The 21021-nt window shown below is 34.5% G+C and overlaps 1 protein-coding gene across 5 annotated transcripts in view; it reads right to left on the minus strand.

Moving 5' to 3' along the window:
- RB1CC1 (RB1 inducible coiled-coil 1) overlaps nt 1-21021 on the minus strand; it is a 100826-nt gene that overhangs the window by 21684 nt on the left and 58121 nt on the right. For 4 of the 5 annotated variants that reach the window (XM_032315527.1, XM_032315524.1, XM_032315526.1 and 1 more), the window contains 5 exons: nt 13182-13347; nt 10899-11007; nt 10565-10805; nt 2448-2502; nt 1403-1450 (listed from right to left, as the gene is read on the minus strand). In XM_032315527.1, coding sequence (XP_032171418.1) covers nt 1403-1450; nt 2448-2502; nt 10565-10805; nt 10899-11007; nt 13182-13347 — 619 coding nt within the window. The remainder of the gene's footprint in view (nt 1-1402; nt 1451-2447; nt 2503-10564; nt 10806-10898; nt 11008-13181; nt 13348-21021) is intronic. The other variant, XM_032315528.1, reaches the window with a different exon arrangement.

A 21021-nucleotide genomic window follows, 5' to 3' on the forward strand; every position in this document is an offset into this window, starting at 1 on the left:
GGAACGATGCAGGGTCTCACTAGCATTTGGAAACAAAATAAAACGAACAACAAATAGTAAATAGAAAGGCCTAAAAGTGTAGTAACTTTTCAGAATCATCGAAATGGTCTATGTGCTGCCAGTGAAGACAAGTCTGATTGTCCATTTTCCAGACCATATTCAATTTTATTTTGATTTTTAAGTTTTTCATATATTTATTATAAAATAAACGAGGGCTGAGATTTAAGAAAACACTGTGTGAAAACAGTTGTAAACTGATATGAAAGTATGCTTTACACTAAGTTACATCTTGGGGTGGGAGTGGGGTACTCTTTGGATCTGAAGAACAAAAAGCTTTCATTCATAAACACTTCCCAAGTATCAACTGTGTACCAGTTGCTAGTCTAGGTGCTAAGAACACAGAAAATTGATTATAATCCTTGCCAGACACAGCTTATATTCAACTGGAAATACTGCATAAAACAGCATACTGAATGATGTCTGGGATAGGCAATTCTTCTTAGTCTTTGTGAACAACAGTTTCCTCTGCTTAGAAAAACAGTAAATAGCCTTAAGATTATCTTGGTGATAAATTGACTAGAATGACTATAGACTAACTGACTATATGACCAATGACTGTAGAATTAAGATGTGATTTACACTGTTTGAGTTGGGGAAGAAAGGCATATGAAAGACAGCAGATGTTTCCGTATAAGACACAATTTTTAAAAAGCTCAATTCCAATCAGTACCTTAAAGTTTTCAAAAGTATTGAACACAGGCCTTAGATTATTCCTATTTTGTTGTAAATTACAATTATTAGACCTTGAAAAATTAAGTAATTGCTTTATTAAAACATGTAAGATCAACTATATAACTGTGCAAGTAACTGGTTAGGTTTGCAGGTGACAGCAGAGCCAAGATTAATTCAAAACCATATAGTCTCTCATGCAAGATGTCAAGGTCAAACAGCTCAAGTTAAATTAAAAAAAGAGAGGAAAAAAAAAGAGAAAAAAAGGGGAAGGGATACAATGTATTAATTATTCACACTTCCATGTGAACATGTTAATTTTCAAAAGGCCTATGAAGAATACCTTTAACTTTGTTACAGACTTAAGAATCCTAACTTGATGTTATAAATACACATAATTATGGAATCCTAAGTGATCATAGCTTTTAATCAGAAAACTGCTTTGATTTTATTGATTGATTTTAACATTATATTAGTAAGGTAGTCCACTTGGTCAGTTCTACGGCCACATATAGTAACTCTGAGAATCAATTCATTAATGACCCACATGGCCCAATGAAACTACTAGAAATAAATTAATCAAGCTGTATACATCTCTGATGGTATTTATAGTGAAAGATAATGCAAAACATTTTGAAATGTTAGTATCTATTTGGTAAGAAAAATAACTTACCAGTCTTTGATTTAACCGCTTGTTTTCTTCTTCTTTCAACTGTAACGTCTGCAGGAGAAAAAAAAGACCCCTGTGGTTTAATCCCTTGTACCTTCTCAAATTGAAACTTAGTAATTGTCAAAATTTCCTGAATCTTCACATTAATGTTCTGATCTACTATGAAATATTAGGATATTCTTTTTTATGGGTCTTTTCCAACTGTTTTAATTATTTACAGGCTTAAGAGAGAGTTAGAATAATTTTAGGTACATTTGCCTAGGCCTAGAGTTCTCAGAATTTTACATGCATTAGAATTACTTGTGACACTTGCAAATATGCAGTAAGTAGCTGAGCTCTATCCCCAAAGACTCTGTAGGGAATAGATATGAGACAGGGATAGGAATAGTTATGGCCAAAGAAGATTCTGTAGTTGTAACCCACAGACCACCTGATTCTGACAAAGGTGATCACACAACCCTTTAATTAAAAAAAAAATGTAGAAAATCTTCAAAGCCTAAAGAATGAAAAGTAGTCTATGAACAAAGATATGTTAACTTTAAATCAAAATTACATATAACCCGGTAGTACAATAGGGAGGAAACTACTACTGCCAATTTTTTCTTGTTCAATTCATTTCTTAAAAATCCCTTTTCTTCTTCATTATTCATATTCTATTTTTGCCCAATTCTAGAAAATATTTACCTTGCTTTTGAAATACTTAAGTTCATAATTATAATGTTCTGTGCATTTTGAACCATTACTGAATAAAACCATTATTCCATATATTCATTTTATAACAAATACCAATCTTTCTTACTGATAGAGACTTCAATTAGTGGGAAGAAATGAAAAGGAAAGGACTGAGTTACTACTGCCAAACATTTAGCCAGTTGGATTAAAAAAAAAAAATGACAGGATTTCTCAAAACGTTAACCATTAAAGTAACCATTAAAAGCAAGATTAACTTATAAACACAACTGTGTATGTTTTCAATACAAGGTTTATGTAACTGCATCTCCAAAGTGAACATAGCAAACATTGTATTTCAAGAAAGCAATTTACTTACTCGTTCTAACAGCATTATTCTCTGTTTTTCTTCAGAGAGCATATGAATATTTTCTCTAAAAGAGAATGATTTATTTTAGTTTAAGTTGTTAAAAATTCTGAACTTTACATTTTCCAATAAGATTTGGAAATTTTATACTAAGTTTAACTATTAATACAGAGCACTTAAAAAATTTAAAGGTCTGTACTAAATTTTCAAAAGCAGCCTATTTAAATTAGGATACATTTCAATGGTATATATTCTTTGTACTAGGTCTTGAACCTAGGTCTATAAACTGTTTGAAATTATAAGCAAAACTTTGTGCATCCATTTTTCTAGAGATAAGGTCTTCTAAATTTTAAGTCCCCCCCCCGCCCACTCTTCTTCCTCTTTGTGGGGTTAATCTATATTACCAATCAAGTGGTACTTCTTGGGTGGCTTCACCATTAAAACTAGAAACAAAATAAAATTCTACACATACCTAAGTAAGCTACAGAACTTAAAGTTTTATTTTATAAAAAATAAACCAAATATCAATAGACATCAGAAGTATTACTAAATGGCTATAAATGTGCTATGTGTGAATCTGCCCATCACACTAAAATACTCAAAAAACTAACACCTCCATCACTTACCATTTTTGCAAGGCAGGGCTAACACTGAAATTCTACTCTCCTATCGTATTTCAAATACACAACACATACTGTATGTGTGTGTGTATATATATATATCTACATATCCACATATCCTCAGGTCTTATTCATCTTACAACTGAAATTTTGCACCGTTTCCTCCCACCTCCTGGCAACCACTTTTCTACTTTACCAGTCTGATTTATTAAAGATTCTTCATATGGGGGATACTATGTAGTATTTGTCTTTCTCTGCCTGGCTTATTTCACTGAGCATAATGGCCTCCAGTTTCATCCACACTGTTGCAAAGGGCAGAATTTCCTTCTTTCTTATGGCTGAGTAATAATCCATTATATATTTTTATTCACCATTTTATCTATTCGTCTATCAAGAAATACTTAGGATGCTTCCTAAGTATGTTGGCTACTGTGAATAATGCTGCAATGAATATGGGAGTACAAGAATCTCTTTGAGATAATGACTTCATTTCCTGTGCATGTATATAATCAGAGATGAGACCGCTGGATCATATGGCAGTTCTACATTTAATTTCTTGAGGAACCTCCATACTGTTTTCTATAGTGGCTGCGCCAGTTTACATTCTCACAAATGGTACATAAGGGCTCCTTCTTCTCCACATCCTTGCCAGCTGTTGTTATCTATTGATTGTAAAAACAGACATCCTGATAGATATGAGGTAACTGTTATCTTGTGGTTTTGATTTGTATTTCCTTGATGATTAGTGACACTGAGGAACTTTTCACATACTTGATGGTCATCTATATGTCAACTTTGAAAAAACATGTTTTTTTTTGCCCACTTTTTAGCTGGTTTGTTTCTTTGCTATTGAGTTTTGTGAATTCGTTACGTATTTCAGACATTGATAATTTATCAGATAAATGATTTGCAAATATCTACTCCCACCTATGGCTGGCCTTTTCATTTTGTTGATGTATAGAAGCTTTTTAATTTGATGAGCCACCACCTATTTATCTTTGTTGCCTTTGCTTCCAGTGAAAAAGCAGAAAATCAATGCCAAGGCCAATGTCAAGGAGCTCACCTCCTATATTTCCTTCCATGAATTTTACGGATTCAGGTTATGTTCAAGTATTTAATCCATTTTGAGGTGATTTTTATATATGACATTAACACAGGGATCCAATTTCATTCTTTTGTATGTGGCTATCCAGTTTTCCCAGCACAATTTATTGAAGACATTGTCCTCTCCCCATTAGTTTTCTTGGCTACCTTGTCAAATTTTAGTTGCTTAGTATGTGGGGATTTATTTCTGGGATCTCCATTCTGTTCCACTGAGCCATGTGCTTATGCCACCTGTCTGATTACCATAGCATTTTAAGACAGTTTGAAATCAGGAAATGTGAGGTCTCCAGCTTTGTTCCTCTTACTCAAGATCACTCAGGCTACTTGGTGTTTTGTAGTTTCACATGAATTTTAGGATTGCATTTTTCTATTTCTGTGAGAAATGCCACTGGAATTTTGATACAGATTGCATGAAATCTGCAGATTGCTTTGGTTAATAGACATTTTAAATAGTATTAATCTTGCAATCTAAGAACACAGGATACCTTTCCATTTATTTTTGTGTCTTCTTCAATTTCACCAATATGTTTTAGTTTTCAATGTAAAATCTTTCACCTCCTTGGTTAAATTTATTCCTAGGTATTTTATTCTTTTTGATGCAATTGTATATGGGACTATTTCCTCAAATCTCTGTTAGTTCACTATTAGCATATAAAAACACTACTGAGTTCATTCCTGCAACTTTACTGAATTTATGATTAGTTCTAACAGTTTTTGGTGGTCTTTAGGGTTTTCTACATATGGCATATCATCTGCAAAAAGAAAATTTCATTCTTCTTTGCCAGTTTGGGGTTTTAAAAATTTTCTTTTCTTGCCTAATTGCTCTGGCTATGACTTCCAGTGGTGAGAGTGGGCATCTTTGTCTTATTCCTGATCTTAAAAACCTTCAGCTTTGCACTAGTAAGTGGATTTTTCATATGATCTGGGCTTCTCATATATGGCCTTTATTATGCTGAGGTACATTCACTCTATACACCTAACTTTGTTAAGAGTTTTTATCATGAAGGGACGCTGGAAATTTTGTCAAATGCATTTTTTCTTTCATATACTGCAATGATTAAATGATTGTCATCCTTTGTTTTGTTAATGTGGCATATATCATACTAATTTGCAGATATTGAGCTACCCTTGTATACCCGGAATAAATCCCACTTGATCACAATGGATGCTTTTATTTTTTATTATTTTATTTATTTATTTGAGAAAGCGAGTAAGAGAGATCATGAGTGGGATGAAGGGCAGAGGGAGAAGCAGACTCCCAGTTGAGCAGGGAGCCCGATGAGGGACTCGATCCTGGGACCCTGGGATCCTGACCTGAGATGAAGGCAGACACTTAACTGAGTCACCCAGGCGCCCCGTGTGCTCCTTGTAATGTACTACTGAATTCAGTTTAGTACCATTTTGCTGACAATTTCTGCATTTGGTCATTAGGAATATTGCTCTGGATTTTTCTTTCCTTCCCTTGTCAGGTTTTGGTATCAGGGTAATGCTGGCTTCATATGAGTTCAGTGGAGTTCTTTCCTCTTCCGTGTTTTATAAGAGTTTCAGGAAGTTTGGTATTAGTTCTTCTTCAAAAAAATGTTTGACAGAATTCACCAGAGAAGCCATCTGGTCCTGGGCTTTTCTTTGCTGGGAGGTTTTTGATTACAGATTCAATCTCCTTAACTATTAACTAGCCTGTTGAGATCTTCTCTTTCTTCATGATTCAGTCTTGCTTGGTTGTATGTTTCTAGGAATGTATCCATGTCTTCTAGATTGTCCAATTTGTTGGGAATAGTTGTACACAGTAATCTCTTATGGCTCTTTGTAGGTCTGGTATTGTGGTAATGTAGTATTGTAATTTAATGTTTTAAATTCTTTTGCATGTGTAATTCACAGATTACATTTTAAGCAACCTGAGGCAGGAATTCTATCTTCTAAATGTTAATTCTTGCAGGAAGAAGCTTTGCCTAACATAAGGTCACAAAGACTCATAATTTTAGCTTCTACATTTAAGTCCATGATCCACTTTGTTAATCTGTCTTGTAAAGTAAATAAAAGATCCAGTTTCACTCTTTTCATGTGGATATCCAACTGTCCCAGCACCATTTTTTAAAAAGGCTATTATTTCTCCATTGAATTGTTGTCTTGGCAGCTGTGGCCATAATGTAAGGGTTCGACTGACTATGAGAGCTTACTTCTGGACTTTCAATGATTTATAAACATATACATTCACATATACAAGCACACAGATATAGATGAGGCTACCACCACCGTCTTGATTGCCCTAGCTTTGTATTAATTTTTGTAATAAGGATGTGTACATTTCCAACTTCATTCTTCTTCTTTGCATATTGTTTTGGTTATTTTGAGTTCACTGCATTTCCATATGAATTTTAGGACCCACTGTCTACTTCTGGAAAAAAGGCATACTTCAACAGCAAATTTTGTGCTGAATCTGCATATCACAAGAGTACTGCTACCTCAACAAGATTAAGTCCCCCCCCCCTTATAAGATTTCATTTTTAAGTAATCTCTACACCCGGTATAAGGTTTGAATTTACAACCCCAAGATCAAGAGTAGTATGCTCTACCAACTGAGCCAGCTAGGTGCTCCAAGATTAAGTCTTCTAATCAATGAACATGGGATTTTTTAGGTCTGCAATTTTGTTAAACAATATTTTATAACCTTCAGTGTATATGTCTTGAGCTTCTTTTATTAAACTTATTAAATATTTAGACTTTTAGTGAAATTCTTGGGATTGTCAATAACAAGAACATGTTATAGATACAAATAAAGATAGTTTTATTTTTTCCTTTCCAATATGGAATGGATGACTATAATTTCTTTTCCTTGCCTGAGTGCCCTTTATAGAAGAATGGATCTTTTTCTTAATTTTTAGGGGAAAAGCATTCATTCTTTCATCACTGAGTATGATCTTACTTGTGGGTAAGATGCTTTTTATTAAATTAAGGAAGTTCTCTTCAGTTCCTGCTTTACTGAGTGTTTAAATAAAGTATCTCTTTATTGATACTGATAGGGTATATTACATAAACTAATTTTTAAATATTGGGCCAATATTGCATTCCTGAGACCCAGTAAGAATCCCCTTTATGTATTGTTGGATTTGGACTATTAGTATTTTGCTGAGAATATCTGAATCTATAGTTATGAGATATTTTCATAAGTATTAGAACTGAATTTGATGTGGAGTTTCTCATTCAATAGGACTTGGAAGGGTTCTAAGATTTTAATTCCTAAGGAGTTTAATGCTAGTTCTGATACTGCTTATTTAGAGAAGGAATCTGAAGAATGACTGTTAAACTACCATTTTTAATTTTTCTAAAATAAGCATTTAAAGTTATTTAAAATAACTTTAGAAACACAAACAGAAAATTAAAGGGAAACTCCTAAAGTTGGTTGAAATAAGTAGAAATCCAGCATATTTAACAAGCCAATTAGAAAAGGACCAAATTGGCATTACTATCCCTAGCTTCAATTTTCTTATTCTTAGTTTCACTGAGGTCTAATAATTGATATGCAAAAATCTGCACATACATTTCATATACACATCTTGATGGGTCTAAACATATGCATACACCATGATACCACCACCACAACCAAGGAACCAGATATATCCATCAAATTAAAAAATTTCTGTGTGTGTGTATAAGAAAAAGGAAGAGAGAAATTTTAATGTAACACTTACTAGTCTTTTCCTTACGCTTCCCTACTCCACATTCAAAGCAGTCTACTTTAAAAAATGCTACTATGTTAAAAAAAAATCTTCAGTCTTTAATACATCTGTAGTATTTTTTGGTATATAACATAAAATATAGGTTACCCTCCACCAATAAGCAACCAGGTATTACTCCAATGTCTCACGTCTTCTTCCAAACTCATTTAAAATGCCATCAATTTCCATACATCCATGGGTTTACTCAAGAGAACCAAATCTAGTAATCTATTTACCTGTGACTTTATCAACAATATACAGAATTATCATCTACATAGCTTAAGACTGCATCTTAACATCCAGCAGGATAAATTCCTACTCGCTGATAATTTTGAAAGTTATCACTGTTTTTTTGCACATATATTTTTTCTGTATGAATTTTAACATCCAACATCAAATTTTACCTACTTATCCTGCTGGAATTTTAAATGGGTATAAATAACTGAATAAATCTGATGAAAAAACAGTATCTTTATAACACTCTACTTTATCATCTTCAACTATCAAGCCTTTTAGTACCTTTCATATAGTTCCACAGCTTTCTCCACAAGGGTTTTGCATATTTTTCGTTAAATTCATTACTAACAAATAATTTCCTTGTATTTTCATTGGGACCTCATACACACACAAACACACACACACACACACACACACACATATATATATTCCCATCAGCTTTTGCTGGTAAATAGATGCAAACTGCTCTAATTTGAAATATTTAAGACACACACTCTGATGCAGTCTTACTACTTTTAATAGTCTGTTAGGTCTATGTGGTTTGAAAAGGATATTATCATGATATCATGACAGTTAAGACTTTACTTGCCAATTTTTATTGTTTATTGTCTTGCAGAATGGTGATGGTGACAGCTGGCATTCTGGCATTCTTCCTAAAATTATGGAAAATGCTTCTAAATGTTTCAACATTGAATATATTTGCTATGTCTCATGTATACTCTCTCAAACTAACAAAGTTCACTTCTATTCATAATTTACTAAGTTTTTAATTATTGCATTCCTGAAATACTCCACTGAGTCATGATGATCATCTTAATACTCCATTGTATTTAAAATGCTGGAATTGTCTTGTGGACTTTTTACACTTATATTAACAAATGAGATTAACTTTTATCTTATTCTGTATAATTTTTAAAACCATACCTGCAGTTATGGTTATACTCATTCCACATATTTACTTGTACCTACTTTTTGCTTAATATTTTATCACATCTCATATACTTTTACCAATTTCATTTTCTAATACAGATACTTGAGATTATTTAATTCTTCCAGTGTTACCACCTTCTTAGTATCTCTCGTTTTTTGATACTTTTGTTTAGATTTAAATAACTAAATTTCCATTTTCTTATCAATACCTATGTTGAATATACAGGTATTCAGATTTCGAAATGTATAAACTTCTATGTTTGTTACTTATTTTCAATCACTTATGTTTAGTGGCTAGAATTGTATCAATATTTAGACCTTTGAGACTTCCTTTGTGATCTGGTATATAGTGAATTTTCTTGACTGTTTCTGTATTGTTTTATTTTTTACTTCACTGTGCCCTGAGAGGAAATTCTATTGTTAATATGGATCTGAAAAGTTCTCATTCTAGTTTTTTTTTTTTTTTTAAGATTTTATTTATTTATCAACAGAGATCACAGGTAGGCAGAGAGGCAGGCAGAGAGAAGGAGAAGCGGGCTCCCCACTGAACAGAGAGCCCAGTGTGGGGCTCAATCCCAGGACCCTGAGATCATGACCTGAGCTGAAGGCAGAAGCTTAACCCTCTGAGCCACCCAGGCGCCCCTCTCATTCTAGTTTTAATCCATTTTTCTTTCATATACAATTGATAGAAGTTACATTTTCAAGCATCTACATAACAATGAATTGCTTATGGTAAAACTGCCCTCTCTAAATATGAAAACATTTTCTTAAGTTTATAAAAACTATTGCTTTGGGTAGCTTATATATTTTTCCCTTTATCATTTTTCTTTAGGTGCTTCTCATATGTAGAATTGGATGCTTTTTTTTTTTTGCCCTGAGGTTTTGTCATTAGGTCAGTTAACTTTCCACATATTTCGACTTATTTCTGTCATTTACATTTTCTAATTACCATGGGTTCTTTAGAGGTTTGTGCCTTGCCTTTCTGAATTATTCATTTCTCTATTTTTCACATACAGTCTTAAAGCCTTATATCTTTCCAAGACTCAAGTTAACCAGCTTCTACTCCTTTTTTTTTAAACCAAATGGAAAGCTGCATTTTTACTTTTTAAAAAACTCCTCTGCCTCCTCCCACCCAATACACACTCATCAAAATAAATATATTTATTACTATAGTAATGCCTTTTCCTCGAGTTAATGGGCCTCAAAATTTAAACAGTTCTATAAATAAAAATAGTCTGACACTACTGCAATGATCATTATCTTGGAGGCCTATGAAAAGTCTGGTGCACATAAAAAGTCTAACAGGTCAAAGTGATTCAAATACACACAATCAGCAGTATTAAAATATTTCTCAAATCTACAGCTTAAACGAATTTAAATGGTACAACTTTCAGATATATGGGCTGTGGGCAACCAGCAGTGCTACACGTATTTCCTATCTTGAGTGCTTTCAGCTTAGACAAGTGCACTAGTGCTGTAAAAGCATGTATTACTTAAGGCAGTTGAAGACATATGTACTTACTGTACAGACATCATGCTTGTCTCCATTGCTGAATCAACTTTTCCTTCATCTTGTGTTTCCATGGCTGATCTCTCTGTTTCACCTGGGAGTTCAGGTGCACAAGCTCCATAAAGTTCTGGGGCTGCAGCTACATATGCTGAAGGAACAAAACTGCTACTACGCAGCTTACTGACTTCTTCTTCAAGTTTTTTCTTTTCCTCAAGCAAACGAGCTCGATCTTCAGATAGTGACTCTATCAAATCTGAAGGCCCCCCCAAGTTGAAATAACATTATAAAACATTTCAAATGATTTTTTAATTTTAAAAATAAAAATATATTGTGAAATATTACTAACCTTTATCTCGCTCTTGCTGTTGCATTGTACTTTTCAACTTATCACTAAGATCATTGATTATGTTTTCTTTTTTCATTTTCTCTCTTGTTAAAACAGTGTTAAAATTGGTCTGGAACAAGAGAATGACAACTACTTAAATTACCTGCATGTACACAGCAGCTAGGGCTAAAGAAACTAGCAAATATTTTTGCATGGTGCATTTGTATGTGGAGACGATAAAATACAATTCACAAATGATGTTAATTTTTGATAAGAATGTCCGACTGTGGTAAAAACAATGTTACTGGGTTGTCCTGAGGTTCCATATTAAGATATGCTGCAATTTAATTCCTTAAAAATGAATTCTATTTTTTCATTATTATCTACATATCTATTATCAAAGGAAAAGCATGAGCAGATGATTTTAAAATTGGGAAGAAAGAAAACAAGTGCTGTTATCCACTTTACTTTTTCTTTAATAATCTTTCTGCTTCTGGAATCTTACTTTTGTCTTACAGCTAAGTCTTGATTACCACAGTAATATTTTATAGAGATGACTTTATCCCATCTTCTTCTCCTTTCTGGACATTTGCAATAGCCACTGCACATGTAGTTAATAATAACCGGATCTGTTACTCCTTTAATTTTTTATAAAAACTTTCCTACTGTGAAACGCATATATCAAAGTGCCTACACAGATAACATAAGCCCATCTGGCAATTCTAACCACAGTTTCTTTTATAAAGATGACTGAATTGTTAACAATTTCATTTATAAGATCTCCATTAAGATCTTCCTTAAACTTAAAAGCAATAGCTGAATGGTAAATGATCTAAATTGATTCTTCCCATCTGCCCAGCATTTCCAATTCCAAATTTAATAATCTATGATCTTTCGATCAATGCATAATGACAATAATGCTAAAAACTGGGAGATGACTTAGTATGGCATTTTTAGATCGAAATTAGTTAATTCATTAAAGATTGAGTTAAATACCATTTCTAGCCAGAAAGCATACATGAAGATGCCTTGAACATTTATGATGCTAAGCCATTTCTTTTGTTAAGCCATTTCTCCACATATTATATATGTATAGAAAATTAACAAATATTTATAATAGTGTTTTAGTCAGTTAATTCATCCCTAATATTTATAAAAGCATATTTCAGCCAATTAATTCGTCCCTTATTTAATTTTGTAAATCAGAAATTGCATATTAGCTCACAAAAGAGCACAGAGAAAGAAAGTGAATGGAAGATATATTTTAAACATAGATGTATATATAAAATATATCTAAGACATATACAAAGGAATATTTAAAACAGAGACATCATTAATGATCTCTTCATTGGTAATTCTTCCTTAAAACTGAACTGGTTGCTACTCCACCTCCCTGAACACTTAATTTTGTTGACCTCCATCGCCACATTTTTCCTTTTTCTAGTTATTTTTTCTTATTCCCCCTTTCAGGCTCTTCTTTCATTCCCCAAGCCTTAAGGCTTAAAATAGAAAGTTCCTACAGGTTTTGAACTACACTTCTATACTTTTCTTGAATTCTACAAAGACCCAAATGTAATCACACCACTACAGGAAAAGGAAAATACCACATATATTGAACAAATGTATGTATCAACTGCAATATGTTACCTGTTTCAGAAAAACATTCCTTGGGCTAAAAAAAGCAGGTCATTATTCTCCCTACCCTATCTGTCACAGCAGGCATCCACTGTCCCCATAGCTGCCCATGTCTAGCAGTTCTCCACTCTTTCTCCCCAACCCAGTTGTACAAATCCAACTGTGGATTTCCTTTATTTTCTCTCCAAGTGCCTGAGGTGAAACACAGCTCCCGAAGAAGGCCGCCACCTAGTCCTTAGTGGTCTGTGCCTGTTTCCCATATAAGCTTTACCCTCTCACCATTCCTCAATATTATTAATCAAGTGAATCAACAAAATTCAACAGTAGGCCACGATTATGTACCACTAGGCTGTCACATGGATAAAAATTATAAGAAGCATAAGAAATTTGTATAGATTGGCATGTAATTTAGAGTAATAAAATCTGAGAGCTTGGGGGAAAAATTCAAATATGTGCAAAGTAATAGAAGCACTTCCATTTTACAAAAAACCTAATCTGAATTGAAAATGCTTTTATCATGAGGATATTTAATAAGTATGACAGGGTCAATGCAGGAAAATCACATGTAAGATATAAGATGCCCTGAGTTACACAAAAAAATTATATCTGTTAATTTATGTTTATCTTCTTTAGACCTGAAATAAATGAAACAAGGGTTGAGGAACATACCTGTTGTTCAGCAATCAGAGATGTTCGAACATTTTGCATTTCTTCATTCTTTCGTTTCTCTTGCTCTTCAAGTTGTTCTAGAAACTTTGCTTTTTCTTCCTGAAGCTTTTCTTGAAGTTCAGCAACTAGGCTTGAAGAATCTTCTCTGGTAGATTCAATGGCAAGACTTGAAAATTACATACAGTATTAAATTAAAAAAAAAAATAACATATAATCATAAATATACAAAATATCAAAATTATTTGGCATCAGAAAGGCTATATACCTTCCTTAAACCGAATAGTAATTAATTACTGTAAACCGAATAGTAATTACCGTTAGAGATAATTCTATGTAATCCTCCACCCTTTTTACCTACTAAGGAAAGGGAAGCAAGTGAAAGGGAAAGTTTAACAGAGATTATATACTGACACCAACATGGTAAATGCCTATAATGATTACATTTGATAAATTCAGGGTAACCTGCTTCTACCTGCACTGGGAATATTTTCAATATAACGAGTCAATATGCCTCTTAAGAGCTCTGCTTCAAATGTCAGTTCTGCTAATCCCAGAACTGTAATGCACATGACAGAGAAAGAAGAAAACAAACATATGTGAGGGTCACATACTTTTGAAAAATCCTTCTTAATTTTTTAAATAGGTTTTAGTTCACTTTGTTAATTAGTAAACAAGTAACATAAAACTAAAAGGGAACTTAAATGTTCACACAGCATATCTACATATTGATCATTCATATTCACCTCCCTCAAAACTAGCTACCCCCTAAGGGGTTGCGGATAAAACACCAGAGGTAAGAGAAGAGGACACACAAGGAGAAAAAGCCCAAACACAAGTTAGTAAGTATTGTAATTTCTGATATAGAAGTTAATTTTATCTTTCAATCCAATAATCTTTTTTAAAAATTATTCTTATTAACATATAATCTATTATTTGCACCAGGGTACAGGTCTTTGAATCATCAGGCTTACACATTTCACAGCACTCACCATGGAACATACCCTCCCCAATGTCCATAATGCAACCACCTTCTCCCTACCCATCCAGCAACCCTCAGTTTGTTTTCTAAGATTAAGAGTCTCCTATGGTTTGTCTCCCTCCCAGTCCCATCTTATTTCATATTTTCCTTCCCTAACTCCCAACACCCCCCCGCCCTACCTCTAAATTCCTCAAATCAGAGAGATCATGATAACTGCCTTTCTCTGATTGACTTATTTTGCTCAGCATAATACCCTCTAGTTCCATCCACGTCATTGCAAATGGCAACCTAATAATCTTTTACATCAAAAAAGTTTGCCCATGAAGTAGATAATTAATCCCACCAAAGGAGTTATAAATATGTTAAACCACAGGAAAGAGGCTGCCATGTTAGCAAATATTCCTAAACTATTTTGGTGACTAAGTCAACTGATTGCTTTAAATGTAGATTTACACAATTTTAAATTACACTTTAATGTTTTTGGAATCAAATAAATAAAATTTATTTGAAAGAGAGAGAAAAAAAAGTGGGGGAAGAAGCACAGGGAGAAAGATAAGCAGACCGCGCTGAGGGCAGAGCCCGATGCAGGGCTGCATCCCATGAGCCTGACATTATGACCCAAACTGAAATCAGGAGTCCAATGCTGAACCAGACACTCAACCTACCGAGCCACCCAGGTGCCCCTTGGAATCAAGAGGCATTTTCTAGTCAATGCGGATACTGAAATTGTTTGCTTATAATTATTCCTGATGTAATTTCGTAATATATAAAATTATCATACTATTAATATTATAGCAATTGAAAATCATACAAAGAATTGTTGTGATTCTTTTATTCATTCTTCCAATTTTACTAATAAAATCAAGCAGTTCAAATAAATTTATTGCCCATTTTCCTCTAAGGGATGGTTTTAAATGGCCAAACATGAAATATGCAGTTAGAGACATATTACCTCTATCAAAGTTTGAGATTTCTTAGTTTACAGCAAGATTTCAATTGGGAAATCACCTAATCCCTTAGGCAGTAGAAAGGATAAGGTAAAAGAGTTGTTTTCAAAGTTCTTCCTTTAGGGCTAGAGGAGTACAGAAGGTAAAAATTAGAGCGCAGATGGAAACCTGACAAGCTACATAAACCAAGGTGTTACTCAGGAACCAGAATATAAATATGGACTCAATATACTAACAATAAAGTGTTAAGGGTTCAAATTGGTACAGGCAAGGTTTAAGTATTAGGTTTTCTTCAACAGTGCCTAATGTCTACCTTTGGCAAGTAAGAGTTATACTTTGAAGAATTATCCCTACAATTATAGGATAGGTGAGTTGTTACAGGAAAAACAAAAAGCCAGGTTTCAGGCAGGTAAGCAGGGCGACCATAGTGAGGAATGAAGCTTGACTTATTTCACTCAGCATAATCTCTTCCAGTCCCATCCATGTTGCTACAAAAGTTGGGTATTCGTCCTGTCTGATGGAGGCATAATACTCCATAGTGTACATGGACCACAGCTTCCTTATCCATTCGTCCATTGAAGGGCATCTTGGTTCTTTCCACAGTTTGGCGACCATGGCCATTGCTGCTATAAACATTGGGGTACAGATGGCCCTTCTTTTCACTACATCTGTATCTTTGGGGTAAATACCCAGTAGTGCAATTGCAGGGTCATAGGGAAGCTCTATTTTTAATTTCTTGAGGAATGTCCACACTGTCTTCCCAAGTGGCTGCACCAACTTGCATTCCCAGTAACAGTGTAAGAGGGTTCTCCTTTCTCCACATCCTCTCCAACACATGTTGTTTCCTATCTTGCTAATTTTGGAAGGCCGCCATTTTCATTCCTGTCCTCTGGCAAAGACACTTGAGAATCACTACAACAGGCCCCTCCCCAAGAAGATCAGCAAGAAATCCAGCCAAGACCAAGTTCACTTACCAAGAAGAACAGCGGAATTCCAGAGGAGAAAAAACATGGAATTCCAGAGGAGCAAAACATGGAATTCATAGCTTTCTCCCCATGATTCTTAAGTTTTGCAAACGTAAATTTTTTTTAATTTTACTTTTTCTTATGCTAAAATTGTTTTAAATTTTAACTTTTACTCGTTCCTCTTTTAATATTTTGTAAACTAGTTTATCTTAACAATACTTTTCATAAAAAAAAGTTTTATGAATCATTATTATAGTCATATTTTATCCTTCATTGTATCTAACTTTATTTTTTGAATACACATAGGGTTTTTTCTTCTAAAAAAATTTGGGATACAACTTCTTCTAATAGATCAAAATATATCCTAAATCTAGCACAAGTCTTTATTCTAGTCTCCAGCCTGAGCAAATTCTCTCCACTTCCTTTTTCCTTATTCTCCCAACCAACTTATCAACTCCTTTTTTAGAAATTATTTTAAAAAACATTTTCATCTTTATAAGTCATATTCCATACCTGCACTATGTTTACCTTTATATATGCTTTTCTTTCTTTAAAATTTTGGGAGGTAGTTTCTTCTAAGAGACCAAATACTCTGAAAGTTAAGTGGGTGACCCTGTTCAATTTACCACTCTAATATAAATATTTTTTTTATATATATATTTTTTAAATTTCCTTTTCTTAACTTCTTTTTACCCCCTGTTCCCCCCCCCCATAATTTGGGGTCTCTTCTGATTTGGTAAAGCACATTTTCCTGAGGTCTTTGCCAACCTTTTAGTATTTAATTCGCTCCTTCATATATTCTTATCTGGATAAAACGACAAGGTGGAAAAACTCACCACAAAAAAAAGAACAAGAGGCAGTACCGAAGGCTAGGGACCTAATCAATACGGACATTGGTAATATGTCAGATCTAGAGTTCAGAATGATGATTCTGAAGGTGTTAGCCGAGCTCAAAAAAGACGTGGAAGATACTAGAGAGACCCTGTCAGGAGAAATAAAAGCCCTTTCGGGAGAAATAAAAGAACTAAAATCTAACCAAGTTGAAATCAAAAAAGCTATTAATGAGGTGCAATCAAAAATGGATGTCTTACTGCTAGGATAAATGAGGCAGAAAAGAGAATTCATGATATAGAAGACTAAATGTCAGAGAATAAAGAAACTGAGCAAAAGAGAGACAAAGAATTACTGGACCACGAGGGGAGAATTTGAGATATAGTGACACCATAAGACGAAACAATGTTAGAATAATTGGGATTCCAGAAGAAGAAAGAGAGGGGAGCAGAAGGTATATTGGAGAGAATTACTGGAGAGAATTTCCCTAATACGGCAAAGGGAACAAGCATCAAAATCCAGGAGGCGCAGAGAACCCCCCTCAAAATCCATAAGAACAGATCCACACCCCATCATCTAATAGTAAAATTTACAACTCTTAGCAACAAAGAGAAAATCCTCAGAGCAGCCCGGGACAAGAAGTCTGTAACATACAATGGTGAAAATATTAGACTGGTAACGGACTTATCCAGAGAGACCTGGCAGGCCAGAAAGAACTGGCATGATATATTCAGAGCACTAAATGAGAAAGACATGCAGCCAAGAATACTATATCCAGCTAGGCTATCACTGAAAATAGAAGGAGAGATAAAAAGCTTCTGGGACAAATAAAAACTAAAAGAATTTGTAAACACCAAACCAGCTCTAGAAGAAATATTGAAAGGGTCCTCTAAGCAAAGAGAGAGCCTAAAACTAGTTTATCAGAAAGGAACAGAGACAATATACAGTAATAGTCACCTTATAGGCAATACAATGACACTAAATTCTTATTTCTCAATAGTTACCCTAATGTAAATGGGCTAAATGCCCCAATCAAAAGACACAGGGTATCAGAACGGATTAAAACCAAACCAAAACAAAACAAAACCAAAAAACCTGTCAATATACTGTCTACAAGAAACTCATTTTAGACCCAGAGACACCTCCAGAGTTAAAGTGAGGGGGTGGAAAACAATTTACCATGCTAATGGACATCGAAAGAAAGCCAGAGTGGCAATCCTTATATCAGATCAATTAGATTTTAGCCAAAGACTATAATAAGAGATGAGGAAGGACACTATATCATACTCAAAGGGTGTGTCCAACAAAAAGATCTAACAATTTTAAATGTCTATGCCCCTAACATGGGAGCAGCCAACTATAAAAACCAGTTAATAACAAAATCAAAGAAAGACATTGACAATAATACAGTAATAGTAGGGGACTTTAACACTCCCCTCACTGAAATGGACAGATCATCCAAGCAAAAGATCAACAAGGAGATAAAGGCCTTAAATGACATACTGGACCAGATGGACATTACAGATATATTCAAAACATTCCATCCCAAAGCAACAGAATATACATTCTTCTCTAGTGCACATGAGACATTCTCCAGAATAGATCACATCCTGGGACACAAATCAGGTCTCAACTGGTACCAAAATATTGGGATCATTCCCTGCATATTTTCAGACCACAATGCTCTGAAGCTAGAACTCAATCACAGAAGGAAATCTGGAAAGAACCCAAATACATGGAGACTAAACAGCATCCCTCTAAAGAATGAATGGGTCAACCAGGAAATTCAAGAAGAACTGAAAAAAATTCATGGAAACAAATGATAATGAAAACACAATGGTTCAAAATCTGTGGGACAGAGCGAAGGCAGTCCTGAGAGGAAAATAAAAGCCTTTCTCAAGAAACAATAAAGGTCTCAAATACACAACCTAACCCTACACCTAAAGGAGCTGGAGAAAGAACAACAAAGAAAGCCTAAACCAAGCAGGAGAAGAGAAATCATAAAGATCAGAGCAGAAATCAATGAAATAGAAACAAAACAAAACAAAAAAACCACCACCAACAAGAAAACAGAACAAATCAACAAAACTAGAATCTGGTTTTTTGAAGAATTAATAAGACTGATAAATCCCAGGCCAGACTTATCAAAAAGAAAAGAGAAAGGACCCAAATAAAGAAAATCATGAATGAAAGAGGAGAGATCACAACCAACACCAAAGAAATACAAATAATTATAAGAACATATTATGAGCAACTAAGCACCAGCAAATTTGACAATCTGGAAGAAATGGATGCCTTCCTAGAGACAAATAAACTACCACAACTGAACAAGGAAGAAACAGAAAACCTGAACAGACCCATAACCAGTAAGGAGATTGAAACAGTCATCAAAAATCTCCCAACAAACAAGAGCCCAGGGCCAGATGGCTTCCCAGAGGAATTCTATCAAACATTTAAAGAAGAATTAATTCCTATTCTCCTGAAACTATTCTAAAACATAGAGATGGAAGGAAAACTTCCAAACTCCTTTTATGAGGACAGCATTACCTTGATCCCAAAACCAGACAAAGACTCCATCAAAAAAGAGAATTGCAGGCCAATATCCTTGATGAACACAGATGCGAAAATTCTCACCAAAATACTAGCCAATAGGGTCCAACAGTACATTAAAAGGGTTATTCACCACGACCAACTGGGATTTATTCCTGGGCTTCAAGGTTGGTTCAACATCCGCAAATCAATCAATGTGATACAACACATCAATAAAAGAAAGAACAAGAACCATATGATACTCTCAATAGATGCTGAAAAAGCATTTGACAAAGTGCAGCATCCCTTCCTGATCAAAACTCTTCAAAGTGTAGGGATAGAGGGTACATACCTCAATATTATCAAAGCCATCTATGAAAAACCCACCGCAAATATTCTCAATGGAGAAAAACTGAGAGCCTTTCTGCTAAGGTCAGGAACATGGCAGGGATGTCCATTATCACCACTGCTATTCAACATAGTACTAGAAGTCCTAGCCTCAGCAATCAGACAACAAAAAGAAAAAAGGCACCCAAATCGGCACAGAAGAAGTCAAACTCTCACTCTTTGCAGATGATATGATACTATACGTGGAAAACCCAAAAGACTCCACTCCAAATCTGCTAGAACTTGTATAGGAATTCAGTAAAGTCTCAGGATATAAAATCAATGCACAGAAATCAGTTGCATTTCTTTATACCAACAACAAGACAGATGAAAGAGAAATTAAGGATTCGATCCCATTTACAATTGCACCCAAAACCATAAGACACCTAGGAATAAACCTAACCAAAGAGACAAAGACTCTGTACTCAGAAAACTATAAAGTGCTCATGAAATAAGTTGGGGAAGACACAAAGAAATGGAAAAATTATCCATGTTCGTGGATTTGAAGAACAAATATTGTGAAAATGTCTATGCTTCCTAAAGCTATCTACACATTTAATGCAACCCCTATCAAAATCCCATCCATTTTTTCCAAAGAAATGGAACAAATAATCCTAAAATTTATATGGAACCAAAAAAGACCTTGAATAGCCAGAGGAATATTGAAAAAGAAAGTCAAAGTTGGTGGCATCACAATTCCAGACTTCAAGCTCTATTCCAAAGCTGTCATCATCAAGACAGTATGGCTGTCAGAAAAACAGACACATAGATCAATGGAACAGAATAGAGAGCCCAGAAATAGACCCTCAACTCTATGGTCAACTCATCTTTGATAGTGCAGGAAAGAATGTCTAATGGAAAAAAGACAGTCTCTTCAACAAATGGTGTTGGGAAAATTGGACAGTCACATACAGAAAAATGAAACCAGACCATTTTCTTACACCACACACGAAAACAGACTCAAAATGGATGGACCTCAATGTGAAAAAGGAATCCATCAAAATCCCTGAGGAGAACACAGGCAGCAACCTCTTCGATCTCAGCCGCAGCAACTTCTTCCTAGGAACATCACCAAAGGCAAGGGAATCAAGGACAAAAATGAACTATTGGAACTTCGTCAAGATCAAAAGCTTTTGCGCTGCAAAATAAACAGTTAACAAAACCAAAGGACAATTGACAGAATGGGAGAAGATATTTGCAAA

The sequence above is a fragment of the Mustela erminea genome, chromosome 16, assembly GCF_009829155.1.
Source record: "Mustela erminea isolate mMusErm1 chromosome 16, mMusErm1.Pri, whole genome shotgun sequence".
Taxonomy (NCBI): Eukaryota; Metazoa; Chordata; class Mammalia; order Carnivora; family Mustelidae; genus Mustela; species Mustela erminea.